At 38.3% G+C, this 20,993-nt stretch overlaps 2 protein-coding genes across 3 annotated transcripts in view; both read left to right on the top strand.

Annotated features, from left to right (window-relative positions):
- The window catches only part of PKIG (cAMP-dependent protein kinase inhibitor gamma), a 108,470-nt gene that overhangs the window by 17,161 nt on the left and 70,316 nt on the right, over positions 1 to 20,993 (top strand). The gene's annotated exons all lie outside the window — the stretch shown is intronic.
- On the top strand, positions 12,503 to 13,314 carry LOC119515297 (pentatricopeptide repeat-containing protein 2, mitochondrial-like). The gene is made up of 2 exons (XM_037811157.1): positions 12,503 to 12,533; positions 12,719 to 13,314. The coding sequence occupies exons 1-2, from the start codon at positions 12,503 to 12,505 to the stop codon at positions 13,312 to 13,314; spliced, it is 627 nt and encodes a 208-aa protein (XP_037667085.1).

Consider the following 20,993-nt stretch of genomic DNA (forward strand, 5'->3'; position numbering starts at 1 on the left):
TTATTTGGGATGAGGGTAGAGAGAACAAAAGGACTTTGGAGTGCCGAATTTGTGGGAAGAAAAGCAAAGTTTGTGTGTTGGGCAGGATAGAGAAAGAGGATGCTGGTGGCCCAAAAACAAACCTCTGCCTACCTGCCTCATGGGATTGTTGTGAGGGTTACATGAGTTGACATGTGAATAGTGCAAAGAAGAGTACCCATACATGGCACATGGCGAGTGCTGCCATTGTTATCACTCCTGCATAACTTGAGGGAGTTGAGTATGGTAGCTGTACATTTAGTATCCTTTGACACCAACCTTTCTGAATTGCAGTTTCTTAATCTGAAAACTGGGAATGATAGTAGCATCTTATATACCACTCAAGGTAATGAAATGATATGTGTAAATAAATTCTGAATTAATTACATTAGTCACAATTTTCAGAGTATAGTTCCTGGTCTGGAGGGACCATGTTCTGGAATTTGGGGGAAGTCAAGCTGATTCATTGTATGGACTCTCATTCTGAGACTTCATGATACAATCCTGCCCCCCCCACCCCAGATTCATTTGTCAACCTAGCAAATAAACACTATCACACAATAAGCTTTGTTTCCATTTGCAAATTTTTTTTTTAGATCATAGAATATTTGTCCTTTTGTGTCTGGCTTATTTCACTCAACAGGATGTAAAACTAGCTTTTTTTTTTTTTAATCAAAGTTGTGGGTTTACAAAAAAATCATGCATAAAATACAGTGTTACACATATTACCCTATTATTAACCCCTTGCATTAGTGTGGTCCATTTTTTACAATGGATGAAAGCACATTATTATAATTGTACTGTTAACCATAGTCCATAGTTTACCTTAGGGTTCACTGTTTCTGTTGTACAGTCCCACGGATTGTTTTACGATTTTTATTCTAATAGCATATATGCAACCTAAAACCTTTTCTTTTAACCACATTCAAATATATAATTCAGTGCTGTTAGTTATGTTCACAGTGTTTATTTCTAAAACATGAAAACAGTTTCACTTTATATAGCTTGTCCATATATGCACTAGAAATGTTATCAAACAAGTTGATAAAGGGATAAAAATAGTTTTCCAAAGGAGCCAGAGCCATTTGCTGGGGACTTGTATAGGAAAAATTTTGTAGCAGAATCTGTTTTACCATCTTTGATATATAAATAAAATGATTTGTGTAGATTTTTTTAAATAACACTTTGCTGAACTCTTAATTAAAGATAGCTGCATAATCCACAGATTACTTAGCCACTTTCCCAATGCCAGACTTTTCCTCAAAAGTCAGTTTTCTTTTCTTTTAAATGAAGACTAATTTTTGAACACTTATCTTTTCCTCAGTACTGCAAAGAATTCTAATTATGCAGAACATTCATGCAAACCACACACACACATACACATATCTGTCTGAGATAAGAATGAGTAGATACTGTGGGAAGAGGAATGGAATATCCCTAATGGTTATAATACATTTCTGCAGGGTTTGTTTGGACAGGACGATTGGCTGTCACGTCCCTTGAATATGGGAGTTATGTAAACACTGGTCAAAAAGTCAGTGGCCCAAACATATTCTCAGAAAGTTTTCTTTTTTTTAAAGTACCATTACCAGTTAGGTTTGATTTTTTTTTAAGTTTGATTTTGTTATTCAGGTAGTAAAACTTGTCCTTCTTATCATTTGTGGTTTATGGTATCTTCTATCTCTATAAGTTTCTTCATTCAAACAAACTAAACCGATCTCCACACTCCCAAATAACAAAACAAACATGTAGAAAGCCCAGTTTTATCTTAAAAAGAACAATATCCTGATGCTACTGTTTGGCCCCAATGACATATGAATAATTAGTTTATTTCCCATAGATTGTTCTATTGAAATGTTCTATGACACAGTCGCTTTCTTGATTCTTTTCCCTGGCATTTCAGACTATTTTGTTGGCATTTCTTTTTGAAAGACTCCAGCACAAATCTCTAGTTGTCATCCAGCCAAAGGTGTGTTAGAAGATGTGCTACTTCTAATTTAAATTGAAATCTTCTTTAAACTTCCAAAGTGAGAAGGTTGACAGGAAAAACCTTAGATTTTTATAATTGTGGAAACCCCTTACTACTCTAATACATGTTTATGCCTCTAAATGAAAAGGAAGTTGGAGGAAGGTCTAAATGTCCTCTTTGATCTTTGATAATTATTGAAAAATAAAATTAGGAACTAGTTTTACTTCTGAAGGAATTTGGGGATTTTTTCCAGAACCTGATACTTAAACAAATATTGACCATCTACTATATGCTTAGCATTCATTGTATTGGGTATTTTACATGTATTAGCTCAATTAATTCTCACAAAAGCACTGTTAGAGAGAGAGGATTTAAATACCCAGTTGCTTAAGCCAAAAACCTGGACTTTGTCCTCACTTTCTCTCGCTCCTGTCTCACGTCCAGTCCGTCTGGGTATGTTGCTATAGCAGCACAAAAACACCCTGCTCCCTGCTGCCACCTCTGAGCTGTCATCATCTCTCCCCAGACAGCAGCCTGTTTGCTGGTCTCCTTGTTTCCTTCCCTTCAGGCCCCACTACAATCTGTTCTCCACATATCAGCCAGGGTGAATTTTTCTTTTTCTTTTTTCCCTTTTTTATTGGGATAATTGTCTATTCACAAGCAGTGGTAAGAAGTAATATAGAGAGCCCATGTACTCTTTACCTAGTTTCCTTCAATAATAACATCTTGGAAAACTGTAGTACAATATCACAACCAGGATGTTGATATATTGATACAACCCACCAATATTGTTCAGATTTCCCCACAGGGTAAGCTTTTAGAAACATAAATTTGATTCCAGTTTAAAGCACTTCTGTGGCTTTCTGTTGCCTGTGGATTCAAGTCCAAACTCCTTAGCACAGTTCCCAAAGCCCTGTAGGACCTGGCTGCTGCCTGCCTCTCCAGTCACTTTTTTCTTGCTCACCAGGCTCCAGCCAGCCTTGGCTTCCTTTTCCTGGAGTCCACTACTAATTCCCTTCTCAGGGTGCTTGTACTCTGGGTTCCCTCTGCCTGGGATGCTCCTTCTTCAGCATTTCACAACTGACTTCTCTTCCTTAGATCCCAGTCAAATGACACCTCAAGGCAGCCTTCCTTGACCACTCTAACATAGTCACCCCCACTCCCACATGTAATTCATTTGTCCCATTACTCTGTTTAATTTTCTTCATAGAAATTGTCACTGTCTGAAATTATTTACTTATTTAGTGATTTAATTGCTTTTTGTCCAATAGAAGATAAGCTAAAGAAAATGGGGATCATGTCTGTTCAATTCATTCTTTATCTCCAGTGCCTAGAGCAGGACATGGCACATACTAGGCTTTCAATAAATATTTCCTGAATGACTGAACTTTATGGGGGAGGAAACTGAATTTCAAAGTGATTAAGTAACTAATCTGTGGTCACACCGCTATTAAGTAGTGGAACCATGACTAGAAGCCACATGTACAAAGGCCCTAAGGTGGGGTTAAGTTTGGCCTGTTCAGGGAACAGAGAGGCTGGACGATAGACAAGGAGAGGAAAGAGGGTGGTATGATTTGATACTAGAGAAATAGTCAGGGCCCAGATCACATCAGGCTTTGCAGACCATGGCAAAGAGTTTGGGTCATATTCTAAGCACACTGAGAGGCATTGGAGGGTTATAATAAGGAAGGCAGCACTGTGAACAGCATGAGCCAGCTTAGTGCTCTAGGATTATACTCAGTGTTAGTCCTGGTCTGGAACATTGCTTTTCTTTTCCGTGTTTTACCCCATGTGGATCAGTTTCTTTTGGAGACCACTTCAGGAAAAGGACTCTGGTCCTTGTCACCGTTAGAACACTATCCACTAATCACATCACTTTTGTCCTTTCAGTAGGGAATTCAAGCAGATGGATGGCTTTTCTAGGAAGGAAAGAAAGACAAAGGCCATGCCGGGCATGAGATGTGTTCAGGAGGCGGCTGCGGGGTGGCACCCTGATCAGCACACTACTGTGCCCTGGCCTCTGATAGGCCACATGTACAGCTCAGGATTCTTTGGAACCACACTTGGCTTTATGTTAGCATAAAAGTTATTGTCATATGGAGTGGTTCGTTTGGGGCAAAGTCTTTGGATCACGTTTTTATCTGAGGCAGAATTAAAAACAAGGACATTCTTCAGAGAGCAAACGTAGTAGCCTGGGTCAAAAAGATTTCATTGTGCTTCTTCCATGAGGGGCTGCGAGAAGCCTAAGAAAATTTGTAGGAAAGAAAGGCCTTGTCCTCAAAAAGTTTATATTCTGTTTAGAAAGATACCTACAAATGGAAAAGTAATTGACTATTTGCTTCCATCCTATGCTACGTGCCTGGGAGGACTTCTGAGGAGGACAGCCAGGTGATGGCTGAGTTTGGCTGGTGGTTGGTTGAGGTCCTGAAGGATGAGTAAGAGTTATAAGGGAGGGAGGAGAAAACGTGCTGGGGGGATGGGGAGAGAATAAGGTCAGGAGATGTCTGAGGAAAATATGCACTGGCATGTTAGAGGCGTAGTAGAATCTTATCTGACTGGAGCAGCTTCGAGAAGGTAGAGAGTGGGAAACAATCTGATTAGAAGGAAAGAGTGTGAAAACTATTCTTGGTCAAGAATTGCCAACTCTTCTGCTTGTATGAACAATTCAGGCTGGCTAGATGGGCAGATGGGTGGGTGGTGATTATTCACTGAGGTGTGATGATAACAGCATATTATCTATGCCTACTCCATAGTGCTTCCTCTGTGCCAGGCTCTGATCTAAGCACCTTCCATTTGTTAACTCATTTCATCCTCATAACAATCCAGTGAGAAGGTGTTATAATTATCCTCATCTTACAGATGGGGAAACTGAGGGACAGGGAGAGAAAGTAAACTGCCCAAGGTCACAGAGCTCTGGAACCTGTACTCTTTACCTCTGTTACAGCCTCCCACTTAATGAGGGTCAGATGAATCCCACCCCCAGCTTTTTATAATGAAAAATGTCACAAACATACAGAAAAAAAAATTAAAAATAATACAATAAGCAGCACCTGAATCAAACACCCAGATCCAACAGTTAATATTTTGCTGGTATATGCTTTATATCTACATTTGTGTGCATATGTGTATATTTCAATTTTTTGCTGAACTATTTGAAAGTATATTACAGATATGGTATCATCCCTAGATATAAAATAAATCACCTTCCTTTGATTTATATGGTAGGTGCATTCTTAGAAAACATATTGCCTCTTAAAACCATGCAGAAGTACTTTATGTTTACATATAAAAAAGAAGTTAAGTTCTAGGCTCAGATAATTATAAACAGGTTTTTCATTACATGAATATTTTGGTATTTGAAAGTCAGGCAGGTTAAAGGGCAGTTTTTGTTTCTGTAGGACTGCCCCACAATTTGCAGGATGATTAACATCCTGGTCCCTACCCACTAAATGCCCATTTGAGTGGGAGGCAACCAAACATTGTGATTATCAAAAATGCCCTCCTTTCCTCTCCCATTTCCAGAAAGCCCTCTAGTGTGCTGTGCCTATTGAGAATTACTGACTTAACTAGCCCTCTAGAGAAGAAGCTGTGGATTAAATTAAAAGAAAATGTATGGTCACGTAACCTTTACTATAATGATTAATGAAGATGATAGAACTTACTTTTAATGCTCCTTTTGCTATATAACCACATATGTTCTAGACATTTATTTATACATTCATTTATTCAGTTATATCCCACCACTGCCCCCAGCTTCTTCCAGAAAAGCTATATGGCATGTGTCTCCTATGCATTGATTTGACTTGACTGGGGAATATTTATAGTTACTGTGCTTTTCCATATAAAGGGACTTGAAGCAGACACAGTGCACGTCACGATATTGAGTCTGCTTTCAAACTTTATTTCTCCCTCTTTTGTTGGAGGTACTAAAAACTTTATCCCAAATGTACTGCTCCTTGAACTCCACAGATCTCTCTAACTTTTCACTGTGTCCAAGTCCATTTGTCAGGCCTATCTCAAATGCCATATTGTTCATGAATCTTCCTCAGAACCCTGCATCAAGGTAGTATTTAAACCTCTCTCATGACACTCGCCATAAGACACTAATTGCTTTGTGTTGATTATGTATCTGCATTCTCTTCCATATACTTTTTGATAATAATTTCCAGCGCAGCTCCTCTGTGGGCAGGCCTTGTTCAAAATCCTGGGAATAGACAGATGAATCTCCGCTAGACAATCCTGTCTTCTTTACGTTCTTGATAAAGGGAGTGGTCTCTTATTCCCTCATATCTCCTGTGGTACCTGATCTGTCCGTTGCCTTGTCTCATATGTCTTTCTGAATTAATCTGGGGATATAGGGAAACAAGCATGCACTTCTTAGTCGGATCTGGGTGCAAATCCTGGCACTGTCACTGTGCAAACTCTGTGAGATCCAGGTTCCTTATTTATAAAAGTTGATAATAGTATCCGTCTTACAGATTTGTTGTAAAGCTTAAAGCTAGACATATGAAGTGCCTAGCACCATTCTTGACACATAGTAGGTGCTCATTAAGTGGTAGTTTTTATAAGGGAGACACATCATTCCAGGTCACTTGAGTGGGTAGAAGGAACCTTTAGGACCTTAACTGTCTCAAAGGAAATGCTTGCATAGTCTTGCTGCTTCTCCAAGGAGAAACAGGCCCTGGGGGAAAGTCTGGCCCATCGCTGATTAACTGTTCCTTTTTTAGAGTCAATGATCTGTGTCTCTGTTTTGGAACTACTTATATAATGTATACCACCTGTTATTTGTGTATTTTTAGCAGTGGGAGTCAGATAATCCTAATCCTGTCTGTAAAAGAGCAAGCTGTTTACCAGAAGCAGAGCTTTTTTCTTAACACTGACTCACACTGACTCATCCTCGTTTTCCTTCCCACCACCTCATAACAACCTTGCAAGGGAGAGAATTTTTAGGGAATTCAGTCAGATTAATTTTTCTTGACTTTACAGAGCTGAAAGCTAAGGTGTCACGTCATTAATGCTATCTCAGGAAAAGCTAAAGTTTTATGTTGTCCTGGAATGCCAGTATGACCAAGGCATGTAGCCTAATATCTCACACAAAACCTTGTCCAGACAAAGCAATTCTTTGGCTGATGGTTAGTCAGGTTCCTAAAGCATACATCTTAAACAAGTATATACATCCTGCTCTTTGAATATTATTGTCACCTTAACTCAAGTTCTATTGAACCTGAACAATTTCCTCCTGAAATAGCAAACCCAAGCAGAGTTAGAACCAGAGCTAGGATGCTTTAACAGTTGGGTTTGAGGTGACAGAATTCAGATAGCACATGAGGGTCGGCAAAATGGAGAGGGAAGGTTTATAAATCAGAATGACTAGTATTCTTATGCCTTTATTTGACATTCACTCAGTGAATACTTGTGATCATCTGTGATGTGCCAGCTGCTAGGGCTACAGCAGTGAAAAATATAGATGTGAACCCTGCTGTCATGAACCTTATAGTCTGATGTGTGTGTGTGTGCGTGTGTGTGTATGTAAAGTAAATGCCGTGGTGGGGGAGTCCAGGATGCCACGGGAACATAGTGCATGAAGGGAGAAAGGAAGGCTTCCCAGGAGGAAAAGGCACCCAAACTGAAATTGGGAAGGTAAGTAGGAGTTAACTAAGAGAGGAGGTGGGGTAAGGGAGTATGCCAGAGAGAAGGCCTCACGGGGGGTGGGGGGTGGGAGTAGGGGCTGGAGATAGGGGTGGGAGTTGGGGTGGTGGTGGGAGTACTTTGTGGTAGGACAAAGAAGTGTGTGGACTAAAAGAAGTTCCAGTGTGCCTGGAGGACAGTTAACTGAGGAAGAAAATGGACATAAGATAAATTTGCAGAAGTTGGCAGGGCCAGATCATGCAGAGCATTGTAGATCAGTTCATTAATTAAAATTTTTGTAGCTGAGAAAATTTACTTTCAGTGAAATGCCCAGAACTTGCTTTTATATATGTACACACCCATGTACTCAATATCCCAACTACAAGTAAGGACTTCTAACTTGATCCTAAGAGCAATGGGAGGTGATGGGTTTTGAGCAGGATCCATAGGTGATCTAATTGCTAGCTGAGAACCTCAGAGGGGTGCCAGGGGCCAGGTCAGATGGTGATTTGCCATTGGTAGTGGTGCAGGACCCCAGCTTGGGAACCAACCTGGGTCTTGATTTTCCAAGGATATTTTTAGCACAGGGCATCAGGCCAAACCCCTGAGTGCTTTGTAGGATCCCAAATGTCTGCACAGAGCCCCGAAAACTGGTTTTAAGAGGTCTCTGGGAAGACTCTCAGATAGCCTGCATTTTGAAAAAAGTTTTTGCAGAAACAGGATTTCTCCCAGCTTAATTGGCAGGACACAGGATAATAATCACCTTATTGATTTATTTTTATTGTCTACAATACAAGCAACATTTTTCCTTATCTAAGAGTAAGGTATTAGAAATATAGTTACATTTTGGGTTTTAGGAACTTACTGACACTTAATATCATTTAAGTGTTCTATTTTAATATCTGGATTTTTGACATGGTACCAAAAATTATTTAACATGTTACTGTGCTACTTTTGTTGTTGTTCTTAAAGAAAAGTAATTGTGGATAGAATTAACTTCAGTGTTTTTAATTAGGAAATGCTTTTATTTCTATTAAAAGCAAATGAATAAGCAAATGTAAAAGTATTGAAGGATCCAGGTCTTCAAAAAACTATTAAAAAATGGTGCTTAAAAATACTCGGCTGTCAAAACACTCTGAAATATATTTATAGGAAGTTCGTTTCTCACCAGATTTTTTGTTTTTTTCTCCAAAGCTTGCCAGACTCAATAGGTTTTATGTAAGTTTATAAATGTTTTTGTACCCAAGACCTTAAGTTAAAATCTTCTAAGTATCCAAACTACCTTGTTATCTTTCTGCCTCTAAATACAGAGATACCATCTTGCTAACTTTGGGTAAATTACAGAGTAGTTTAGGCCCACATGGTTTGAGCTCACCCACAGTTCTTTAGAGATACTTGAGAATTTCATCTGAAAAGCAGCCTGCTCATACTCTGGAAATATTTGCTTCATCTTAGTACTCCCACGCATCTCTCAAATTGTGTGTATGAAGATCGTTTTCCTCTGAGAAAATTTTTTTTTTTTTAAGTAAATACTTGGTGCATGATCAAGTCAGAGAACTCAAGGGTTGGAAGGAATATTAGAGATCCCTTTAATTATAAAGTTTACTGTAGATGAATTACTGTTGACTACTAAATCATTCATTTCCTAAAATAATGTTTTTATTTTCTATCCACGTTTAGCTGAATCACCAAGCTTTTAAAAAAATGTTGGGCACATATATCTCCCCGTTGATAAATACCTTATCACTCATATGTGACAGCCAATACTCAAATAGCCCTAATGATGCCTTTTGGCTAATAAATGGTAAGAAGTGTATGAAGACCTGTGCTAAATTTGGATTTCAATATAACATTTTCTTTTTCATTTATAGCAGAATAGAAATTTGAAAGACCCTAGTTGATTTTTTTACTAATTTTCTCAGATTGGTATATGAAATCATACTAGAAGTGCAGGGTTAAGTCTCACCAACACACTTCACTTTCCGCTAAGGCTTTGAAATATGCTGTTTTCTAAAAGGCCCCACTCATTGTTTTTATGACAGTGGCATAAATGTCTCTAGTTTGGCAAACTCATTCTTCTTCAGACCTCCCAGGATTGTTTGGATTTCCAAAATAAACTTCTGGGGGTTGTATATATCTTACAATGAGAGTTGCTTCACTAAAATAAAGAATTGGGCCATGAATCTTATCCATTTCTTGTCATATATAAAGAAATGATTTTGTTGAGGTTTTCATTGTATTTAGAGTAGCCTAAACATAACAAGAGTCTTGCTCTTCTCATTTCTTTATACCATTTTTACCAATCAACTCCCCAACCTTTCCTGACCAGTAAAGTATTTGAAAGAAGCTATTCCCTGATGTCTTGGTTTCAAAGAACTATTGTGGAAAAAAAAGACAAAAAATAATAATTTTTTAAAAAAGAACTATGGTGGAGTATAGGATTCTAACACTAGACTTGGTGTTATTTTGGATTTCCAAGGCTTTTCCATGTCTATTTAACACTGAAAGAGAACTCAGGAGGGAGCCTTCACATAGCAGAGGGACAAGAACTTCTCTATTTCTCAAGTTGCCCAGCTTTCTAAAGCAAGGGACCCCTGTAAAGCCATGAGTCATTGGGAGCAAAACTTTTAGGCTTTTAAAGGTAGTTGTATAGTAGCTATAGTAGTAGTAATAGTAGTAGTAAATATTTATAGAGGACTCAATATGTTTTATAGATATAGTTTCCTTTAATCCTTATAATAATTGTATGAGTCAGGTATTTTATTCTCTTCATTTTACAGGTGAAAAGAACTGACACTTGATGTATGATTGTTTGATTTCATTATTTGTTTGGTTTTGGTAAAGTTCAGATACCTTTTGCCCTGTACTTGATACTCAGTAGTAGAAGCTGAATAAGTATTTGAGTAATAAATAGTTACATGAGTATAAAATCATCTTGTCTTTTACATTGTTTCTTTCTGTGGTCCGTTCTACTACCAACACTCCAGTACAACCTCATATTTCTTCATGCCTGACTGGTGGGGCTCCTTCTACCAAAGCCATTATGCCAAAACTCTACTTTGTGCATGTCACCCTGCCACTTAAAATGTTTCCATCATTTCTTATCACCTATCATATAAGCAAAGATAATGAACTTTGGCTTTGAAAAACTCTCAGTAAGAAAAAGCTCTTAGAAATTTCAATATATCTCAGCTTCACAATAGTCCCATCTCATCTGGGCTTTTATTTAAAAAAATTCTCTTTTAAAATAAACTTTTTTAAAAATAAAAAATATATTTTTAAAAAGCACAGAAAATATAAGTAAAAATTCCTTTTGATTGGCTAATTATATTTTTCTTTAGGAAACTAACATCTGTTCATCAGCACCCAAGAAATTCCTGTAGATATTCTATGAAATGTTAAAAGATAAATCAACTTCCCTTTTCTTCCCCTTTTCATGTTTCTGTTTTCCTGAATATTGTATCCTTTTATTGCTCTATTTCATAATTTTCAAAATTTGATATACTTACTTATTTGAATAGACACTACCATTGCATGTTACAGAATTCACACTTTGCTGAAACGTCTGTGGTGGGAGTTGCACTTCTAGTGATGGAAGACTAGGTCATATGAAACAGGTCTTCTGATGAGCACAGTTTAAAAAGCTGGAGAAAATATAAAAACATTTCTTTGAAAGCTTCAAAAAGTTTACAAGAGATTGAAGAATTGCCCTGCCAACATCTAGAAGTAAGGAAAAACCAAGGAAGGGTAAGCTTAGCTATCCAAACCATTTTTGCTCCATAGACATTTGCTGATGCTGAGAAAGTATCTGTGAAGTTAAGCTGTACTTTTGGTGGCCTCACCTATGAGGACAGAATTCCTAGCTTGTTGCCTGTCAAGGATGGGGACTCAGATAAACCACCTCTGCTCCTGAATGGAGGAGGACATAAGGGGACAGCCCTCACACAGCCTTGCTGCCAAGCCTCTAAGTGCAGAGGACTTTTACTTTTCATTGTCCTCAACTAAGAGTGTCATTGGGCATTTGACAGAAGCAAGTGAAAATCCTCTCTGGAGGAAGATGCTACCATCCTGACATCAAAACAGATTCACAAGGAAATATGACATCAGAATAAGAAGTAGCAGAAACAGTACTCAACAAAAACAGATCATCAAGGACAATGAGATGTTGGACTTTTCGATCTAGACTTTAAAACAACTACTTTTACTGTGTAAAAAATAAAAACCAAGGTTGAAAATTTCAGTAAGAAACTAGACGTTACCAAAATTGACAGAACAGATTTGAAAAAGGCACACTATAACTGAAAGATGTAATAACCAAAATCAGCACAGTGGATGGGTTTTAAAGCAGATTATACAGCCGAAGAGAGAATTAGTGAACTAGAAGATAGGTCAGAAGAAATTGATTCAGAACAAAGAATCAAGAGACAAAAGTATGTAAAATGCAGGGTGCAGCCCAGGACAGCATGGCTGCCGCATCTCAGCCCTCAAAGGGAGTTCTGTTACAGACCTTACGGAATTCAGTGCATCTAATGGTCTGGGGCTCCGGCTCCAGCTGCTGGCGCTGCCCTCTTGGAGCGCACGCAGCTGTTTTACTGGGTGATTCCTTGAACAAGCTCTATTCCACTTTGCTTCATGCATAGCCAAGTATCCTAAAGAAGGGATGGTGTTTCGCAAACCGGTCTTCTCTACTAAGCTGTGCTAAAAGATATCTACTTACAGATAATATTGTAAAATTAAAAGAATGTCAGCATAAGAAGATGATTATTGCATATGATCTTCTTGGCACCAAAGAAACCTATTTTCAAAATTTGGAAGAGAAATTGAGCCAGAATGGCTCATCTTGAGAGAAGAGTTGAAAACTTTGCTTCATTTGTGGGTCCCAGAATGATGTGCAACTGGCTAAAAATGTCATTTACAGGTATCACACGGATAACAGGAGTGTCACTTTGGGGGCGTACAAGTTTGGACCACTTTTCATGAGGTTCTTTTATGAGTTGGATCTTGAAGAATCTGCCCGGAAGCTCATCACAAACCAGCATTTACGAGGTGTCTTTTCAGACTCCACATCATTCAATATTTTGATGGATATGTTATTTATGAAAGGCAAATATAAAAGTGCATTGAAAGTATTGATAGAGATGAAAAATCAAGATGTGAAATTCAGCAAAGATACCTGTGTCCTTGCTTTTGCGATTTGCTACGAACTGAATAGCCCTGAGTCTTTTAAAATCTGTACTACCTTAAAAGAAGAAGCCCTAATCAGAGGAGACTTTCTATCCAGGAGAGCATCCTGTTTTGCTGTAGCATTAGCTCTGAATCAGAACCAAGTGGCAAAAGTTATACCCATTTTTTCTCAAATCGTGAAGCCGGAAAACAAAAGCTGCATTAATTTAAATATTATCCGTCTTCACCCAAATGTGTTGGAAACCCTGATGAACATACTAAAGGATCCCGCAGAAGGAAATTTATCAAGCTTTCTGAAAAGACATGAATTCTCAGAAGTGTTGGCCACAGTGAGGGAAGAAGTAAAAGATTTCCCTGACCTTCTGGCTAGATTCGATGAGATTTTTGGAAAACTGTACATATCTGGTCAGATAACCACTGACACTTTGGATATTCTGCTCTGCCACATCCCCAGGGACAGGAAATCCCCCGTGGCACTAATAAATAAGAGGACAGTCAACTGTTGGACCTTCTAGTCGCTGTTGGCCGAGTAACCTGTGGGGCAGAGGTGGAGGGAGCCCTGCTTCTAGTGCATTGTTGGCTTCCTGAGAAATCAGGGGTTGTACTTCAGCAGGACATATGCCAACCCTTGGCCTCCTCTCTAAATTCCTGAGTTTGTCGAGTGTTGACATACTGATCTGAGAAGTTATATGTTGTGCCTCTATGAAGACTCCTAGGTCCAAGCAGCAGTAAACTCATCTGTCTCAGAAAAGGAGGCTTTATTTGCGTATACTGCTCAGGTCGCTTGAAGGAACATGGCCCTGGTCTCCCATTTCAGGTTTCTGTACCAGAACAGAACCCAATAGCCACTATCAGGAATGAATTTCATTTCCACCTATAAGTGTGGTCAATTCTGACTAATTTTCAAGGGAATGGTTACTTGCAAATTATACCCTTGCTGAATTCAGGAGGACCGAAATCCTATTCTACCATGTTGGAAAATAGCCCAGAATTTTCTCACTGCTTCTGCCATTATTTGTCTCTGTGACCCTAAACAAGATATCCAAGCCCTCATTTTTCCATCTGCAAAATAATAGTGCCTCTGTGTATCTGCATATTGAGTTCAAATTTTTATTCAAGGTTCAGTAGGGTCAAATTTTCTTGAAAATATGAGAAATAAAATTCCTGAGAAAACTTTTTTTATTAAGTATGTAAAATACAGAAAAGAATTAAGAGGACATGTTGAGACGCTCTAATACACATTTTGTTGGAGTCCCAGAAGGAAAGGAGCAAGAATGGTGCAAAGACAGTACTTGATGAGATAGTAGCTAAACATTTTCCATAATAGTTGAGAGACATGAATTCACAGATTCAAAAATGTATAGCCTTAGAGCATGTGTTGGAAAAGAAGAAAGACTAAAAATGGAGCAAACATCCATCTTAACAAGACAGAAAAAGAACAGTAAAATAATCTCAAAGAAAACAAGGAAAAGGGTAGAAATTAATGAAATAGAAAACAAACAGGGAAAATTAACAAAGCAAAAGGGGAGGAGGAGAGGGAAGGAAGTCATAACAATTGTAGTAAGGCCAGAAAAATAAAAGATGTAAGAATTGGAAACAGAGAACTTACTGTTTACAGATGGCCTGATTGTATAGAAATGAGAGAATGCTACATATAAATTATTAAAATTAAAGAGTTTTGCAAGTTTGGTGAATACTGAGTAAATATACAAAAGTCCATTGTATTCCTGTATACCAGCTACAAGCAGAAAGTTAATATTTTAAAGGTACTATATACAACAGCGTCAAAAATAGTAGGACTCTGGACAAAACCATAAAACTTTACTGAGAGACGTTAAAGAACACCCAAATAAAAGCAGAGAGAACTTGTGTTGCAAGTATTAGAAGACTCACTGTTGTAAAGAGATCGGTTCTTTATCAGACATTGTCAGAGGGCTGATCTAGATTAGAAATGATTTAAGAAATAAACCAATCAAGTTCAAGTTGGAGTTTTTGATTGGCTTCTGTGTCCAAAAGGGCAGGAGGGGAGGGCTGTTAATTATGTTTTTGCAACCATTGACAAAATATGAATGAGGACTAGGTATGAAATATCTAGAACAAGCAAATTTATAGAAAGTAGAGTAGAGGTTACCAGGAGCTGGGGGAGGGGAGAATGAGGAGTTATTTCTTAATGGGTACAGAGTTTCTGTTTTGGGTGATGAAAAAAGTCTTGGTAATGGATGGTAGTGATGGTAGCACAACATTGTAAAGATAGTTAATGCCACTAAATTGTGCATAAAAATGGTTAAAATGGCAAATTTTATGTACTATATATTACCACAATATATATATATATATTTAGTATGTGTATCCGCTAGTAGCTAACTTTGATGTACCCTCAAAGCTTCTTGCCTGGTTAAGGACTTCAGAGGCTTCACAGGGTACTCAGATTTTACAGATTCATTCTGTCATCTCCATCACACTTTTAAGAAATATCCTCCTTTTTCTTTTCCTAGGACTTGCTTTCCTCCTTTCTTTCTCCTTTTCCTTTTTCTGTCCTGTGCTTGTCACCAAGAGGGTTGAATCCTGGTGAGGTGCCTGCAGAGAGCTTAGAGACTTCATTTCCTCCACTTTCGGGTGCAGCTGGCAGGGCTTCCCTCCCGACTCTCATAGAGGTTTTTACCTGGCTTGCGTTACTCTTGTGGATGGCATCAGTGCCTTCCCCCTGTGCCAGCCCAGGCGGGGCTCACCATCTGGGCCAGCCATGATCAGGATCGGATACCATGCAGCTGGCAGAGCTCAGCTGTGTCTCTCTTCACCGTTTTTAATGGCCAGACAATGTGTTGGATATTTTGCTTATTAGTATTTTTTCAGTAATATAAATAACTCTGCTATAAATTTCTGTAACTTAAAAGTCAGGGTATGTTACATATTTATAGCTCTTAGTATGTATTGTCCAAAGAACTTAAAAAGTTACTTTATATATATATTTTTATAGAAGCAATACTGTCTTGTTTTTCCCTATTACAAAAATAATGCTGTGTGGAAAAAGTTTAAAATTCTGGTAAACTAAACGAAGAAAATAAAAATTACCTGTGGTGTCATTGCTCTGAGACACCACTGAGTAACAGTTTCTTCCATTCTTTTTTCTATGCAAAATACTACTTTTCCTTTGATAAATATGCATCCTTACCATATACTCCTTACCATTAAAATGAGACTTTCTCCATGTCATTAGATACTTTTAAGCAGCATCGTTTATTACTGGCTGCATAGTATTCCATTTTATGGATTGTCAAAATGCCTTTATCATTACAAGAATCTTCTATTTAAAGCAGAATACCTATTTTAGTATCATAAGACTTTTTTCCTCTGAATTTTATATTTACCTTATTCATCCCATTATTATTAATTGTGGTTAGTGATGGCAGAGCTCCACTGACCTTCCTTCCTTTGCCAGTTTAAAAAAAATTATAAAAGTAATAGAAGTACACAAAGATAAATATCCAGATAGAACAGGAAGATGTAAAGAAAAAAGTAAAAATCTCCCTTCCACTTGCCCTACATAGGCCCTCTCCTCAGAGCCGCTTGTTTTCTACTTTTATGGTTTTTAGTAATTGTGGTGGTTACCTTCAAAACTCTGAATAAAATGTGCATGCATGTGCACATATTTTTTTTTAACAGTTTCTTTAATAAGTCTCTCTGGATTATTAGAATTGCAGGTGCCTTCAGTGCAGCTGAAGGTTCTGGTGCATGCTGATCTCTGGATTAGCCTTCTTATTTGGCCTCAGTAATTTCCCATGCTTTCTTTGAAGCTCAGCCATGCATTTAAGGTATTTGCTAAGGTGATGGCATCTATCATTTTAGGTCTTTATGGGAGGAGGTTTTCAGGATATTTAGTTGATCATATTGACTGGAAATGGCAATCTGAATCTACTTATTCTGTATCTCTCAGCTCTCCTCTGTGAAAGATGAAGAAATTATTACCCCTACACTTTATCTCCTGTTCTTATTCCACCTGCTCACATCCAAATGAGATGGATGCTAGTATTTTAATTTTACGAATGGACCAGAGACCAGTGAGGCTAAGTGATTTACCTAAGGTCACAGAGCTAGTAAGTGGGGGAGGGAGCCAGGATTTTTCCTCAAGTCCATTTGATTTCAATACCCATGCTTATAACCACTGCGCCCTGTCAGCATATCCTCTCCACCTGCTATTCCTCAGGGCTGCTACCCCTTCTGCCCTTCCTATTTCAGTCATTAACGCTATCATTTTCCTTGGAAACTTGGAAAAATGTAGGTAGTTCTGCTACAAATGACCCTGGGCACATTATTTCACCCTTTGTCACTTCCATTTCTTCTTCTATTAAATGGGAATATAAGCACTTTAAGCAGATAGACCTTGCAGAATAAATTAGACAATCTACTTGAGAGTCCCTTTGCAATGCAAATATTGGACATTATTTTTGTTTCAGATCTCAGTAAATATTTGCTTATCTAACCCTGCCACTACCTTTAGTGCCAACCAGTAACGTGGGCTATAAGCTTTCCTTGGCATTGTTTTTCAGAACAATCTTCTAGTTTGCTAGTTCCTTTTTCTTAAAAGTGGCATTTAAAAAAATCCATGGTCGCTGTTTGTTTAAATAAAAGAGCTCTGCTTCTTTGGAGATATTTTTATGCAGGCACAGAGAAATCAAAAGTCCACAGGAGGAGCAAGCCGGCTGTTTTAAAATGGTTCCAGTATTCTGACCTCTAGTTGCTTTCTTCTGTATTTGTACTCAGCATTCTTGTCAAACATTTCCACTTGTTGCATTTAGAGCTAGGAAGTCCTGGAGCCAAAAAGGAGGTTGAGTGGTGAGGGTGGTCCAAAATGTACCATTTGATCTTACCCGACCCTGTTGTGTTCTGTTTCTTGTATGCCTCCTTCAGTTGACTGTAACTCCCTGAAGACGGGGATCACATCACATTGATCTTTTTCCTTCAGAATCTGGTATATTAGCTCCCCAACAAATATGTAAAATTAATGAGGGTTGGAGATGTTTTTATGCCTTCTTTATAAATTGCAAGGTGATAGTCATCGTCAATAACAAGTAATGTCTATCAACGTGGTTGTGGTTTCCCAAGGACCACAACTCTCAAACTTTGTCTGTGGACCTTTAATGGATCCAGAGATGGCCTTCAGGGGTTCCATTAACACCCTTAAATTATATTCATTTGAACATACACATTTTCTGCAGAAAAGGATCTTAGCATTCATCTGAGTCTTCAAAGGATATGTGACCTAAAATGGGTACAAATCACTGCATAAGTTGTAAAAAATTTTTCAGTAGTGTGGAGTAGTCAAGTCAATTTATTTTCCACACATACACATATCAGTTTGTTTCTGCATCACTTTTGGTAAATAAACTACATATAACCCAGATGTCTCAGCACTTGCAGATCTAGGTCAAATTAGCTTGACCTTTACTTTCATGCCCTGTATATTCCTTGCGGGTGAAGGTGCTCTCCTGATCATCTCCACAGCCTCTTTCTCTGTTTCTCAACCAAACAGCCCAGAATTGAAACTCAGTTCCTTCCTCAGTTTCCATAAAGAGCAAAAAAATTATCCACAGAAAGCATTTATGAGCATTCTCACATCTGCTCATGATTTGGGCATCCCAGGAAGGGGTCACATAGCGGAAAATCCAGCCTTCTATCATCTTCCTGTCTCCTTGCTCTTTCCCCTCACAGATTTCCCCAGAAATTCCAGTTCTTTCTTTATTGAGCAGAACCACTTAGCCACCCTCAGGTTTTATTTCATCTAATTTTTGCATAGCTAAACCCAGAAAGGTAATTAGCAGCCAAAAGACCTTCTGTTTCACAGGAGCCTCTTTATTCAGAAGGCAAATGTGGTGATAAAGAACTTTTGTTTTTCCTTTTGTGTATATGTTTTATTTTTTTATTTTTATTTATTTTATTTTTATTTTTTTTAATCTTCATTTTATTGAGATATATTCACATACCATGCAGTCATACAAAACAAATCGTACATTCGATTGTTCACAGTACCATTACACAGTTGTATATACATCACCTAAATCAATCCCTGACACCTTCATTAGCAGACACACAAAAATAATAAGAATAATAATTAAAGTGAAAAAGAGCAATTGAAGTAAAAAAGAACACTGGGTACCTTTGTCTCTTTGTTTGTTTGTTTCCTTCCCCTATTTTTCTACTCATCCATCCATAAACTAGACAAAGTGGAGTGTGGTCCTTATGGTTTTCCCAATCCCATTGTCACCCCTCATAAGCTACATTTTTATACAATTGTCTTCGAGATTCATGGGTTCTGGGTTGTAGTTTGATAGTTTCAGGTATCCACCACCAGCTACCCCAATTCTTTAGAACCTAAAAAGGGTTGTCTAAATTGTGCGTAGGAGTGCCCACCAGAGTGACCTCTTGTCTCCTTTTGGAATCTCTCTGCCACTGAAGCTTATTTCATTTCCTTTCACATCCCCCTTTTGGTCAAGAAGATGTTCTCCGTCCCACGATGCCAGGTCTACATTCCTCCCCGGGAGTCATATTCCACGTTGCCAGGGAGATTCACTCCCCTGGGTGTCTGATCCCACATAGGGGGGAGGGCAGTGATTTCACCTTTCAAGTTGGCTTAGCTGGAGAGAGACAGCCACATCTGAGCAACAAAGAGGCATTCGGGAGGAGGCTCTTAGGCACAATTATAGGGAGGCCTAGCCTCTCCTTTGCAGCAACCGTCTTCCCAAGGGTAAAACCTACGGTAGAGGTCTCAACCCATCAAACCACCAGTTCCCTATGTCTGTGGTCATGTTAGCAACCATTGAGGTGGGGTAGGCCAATACCCCTGCATTCTCCACAGGCTCCTCAAGGGGGCACTACATATTTTTTTCCTTTTTTTTTTTTTACCCTTTTTTCCTTTTTAAATCAATTGTATAGAAAAAAAAACAAAAAAGAAAAACATACAATAAAAGAACATTTCAAAGAGACCATAACAAGGGAGTAAGAAAAAGACAACTAACCTAAGATAACTGCTTTACTTCCAACCTGTTCCTACTTTACCCCAAGAAAGTTACATACTATAGCAATATTTCTGTGAACTTTTTCCTACTATATCCATCAGAAGTTAACAGACCATAGTCATTCCTGGGCATCCCCAGAACGTTAAATAGCATATCTGTTCTTCTTGGATTACTGTTCCCCCTTCCTTAATTGCTCTCTATTGCTAATTCCCCTACATTCTACATTATAAACCATTCGTTTTACATTTTTCAAAGTTCACATTAGTGGTAGCATATAATATTTCTCTTTCCGTGCCTGGCTTATTTCGCTCAGCATTATGTCTTCAAGGTTCATCCATGTTGTCATATGTTTCACGAGGTCGTTCCTTCTTACTGCCGCGTAGTATTCCATCGTGTGTATATACCACATTTTATTTATCCACTCATCTGTTGAAGGACATTTGGGTTGTTTCCATCTCTTGGCAATTGTGAATAATGCTGCTGTGAACATTGGCTTGCAGATATCTGTTCGTGTCACTGCTTTCCGATCTTCCGGGTATATACCGAGAAGTGCAATCGCTGGATCGAATGGTAACTCTATATCTAGTTTTCTAAGGAACTGCCAGACTGACTTCCAGAGTGGCTGAACCATTATACAGTCCCACCAACAATGAATAAGAGTTCCAATTTCTCCACATCCCCTCCAGCATTTGTAGTTTCCTGTTTGTTTAATGGCAGCCATTCTAACCGGTGTTAGATGGTATCTCATTGTAGTCTTAATTTCCATCTCTCTAATAGCTAGTGAAGCTGAACATTTTTTCATGTGTTTCTTGGCCATTTGTATTTCCTCTTCAGAGAACTGTCTTTTCATATCTTTTGCCCATTTTATAATTGGGCTGTCTGTACTATTGTCATTGAGTTGTAGGATTTCTTTATATATGCAAGATATCAGTCTTTTGTCAGATACATGGTTTCCAAAAATTTTTTCCCATTGAGTTGGCTGCCTCTTTACCTTTTTGAGAAATACCTTTGAGGTGCAGAAACTTCTAAGCTTGAGGAGTTCCCATTTATCTATTTTTTCTTTTGTTGCTTGTGCTTTGGGTGTAAAGTCTAGGAAGTGGCCGCCTAATACAAGGTCTTGAAGATGTTTTCCTACATTATCTTCTAGGAGTTTTATGGTACTTTCTTTTATATTGAGATCT

Source organism: Choloepus didactylus, chromosome 19, assembly GCF_015220235.1.
Source record: "Choloepus didactylus isolate mChoDid1 chromosome 19, mChoDid1.pri, whole genome shotgun sequence".
Classification (NCBI taxonomy): Eukaryota; Metazoa; Chordata; class Mammalia; order Pilosa; family Megalonychidae; genus Choloepus; species Choloepus didactylus.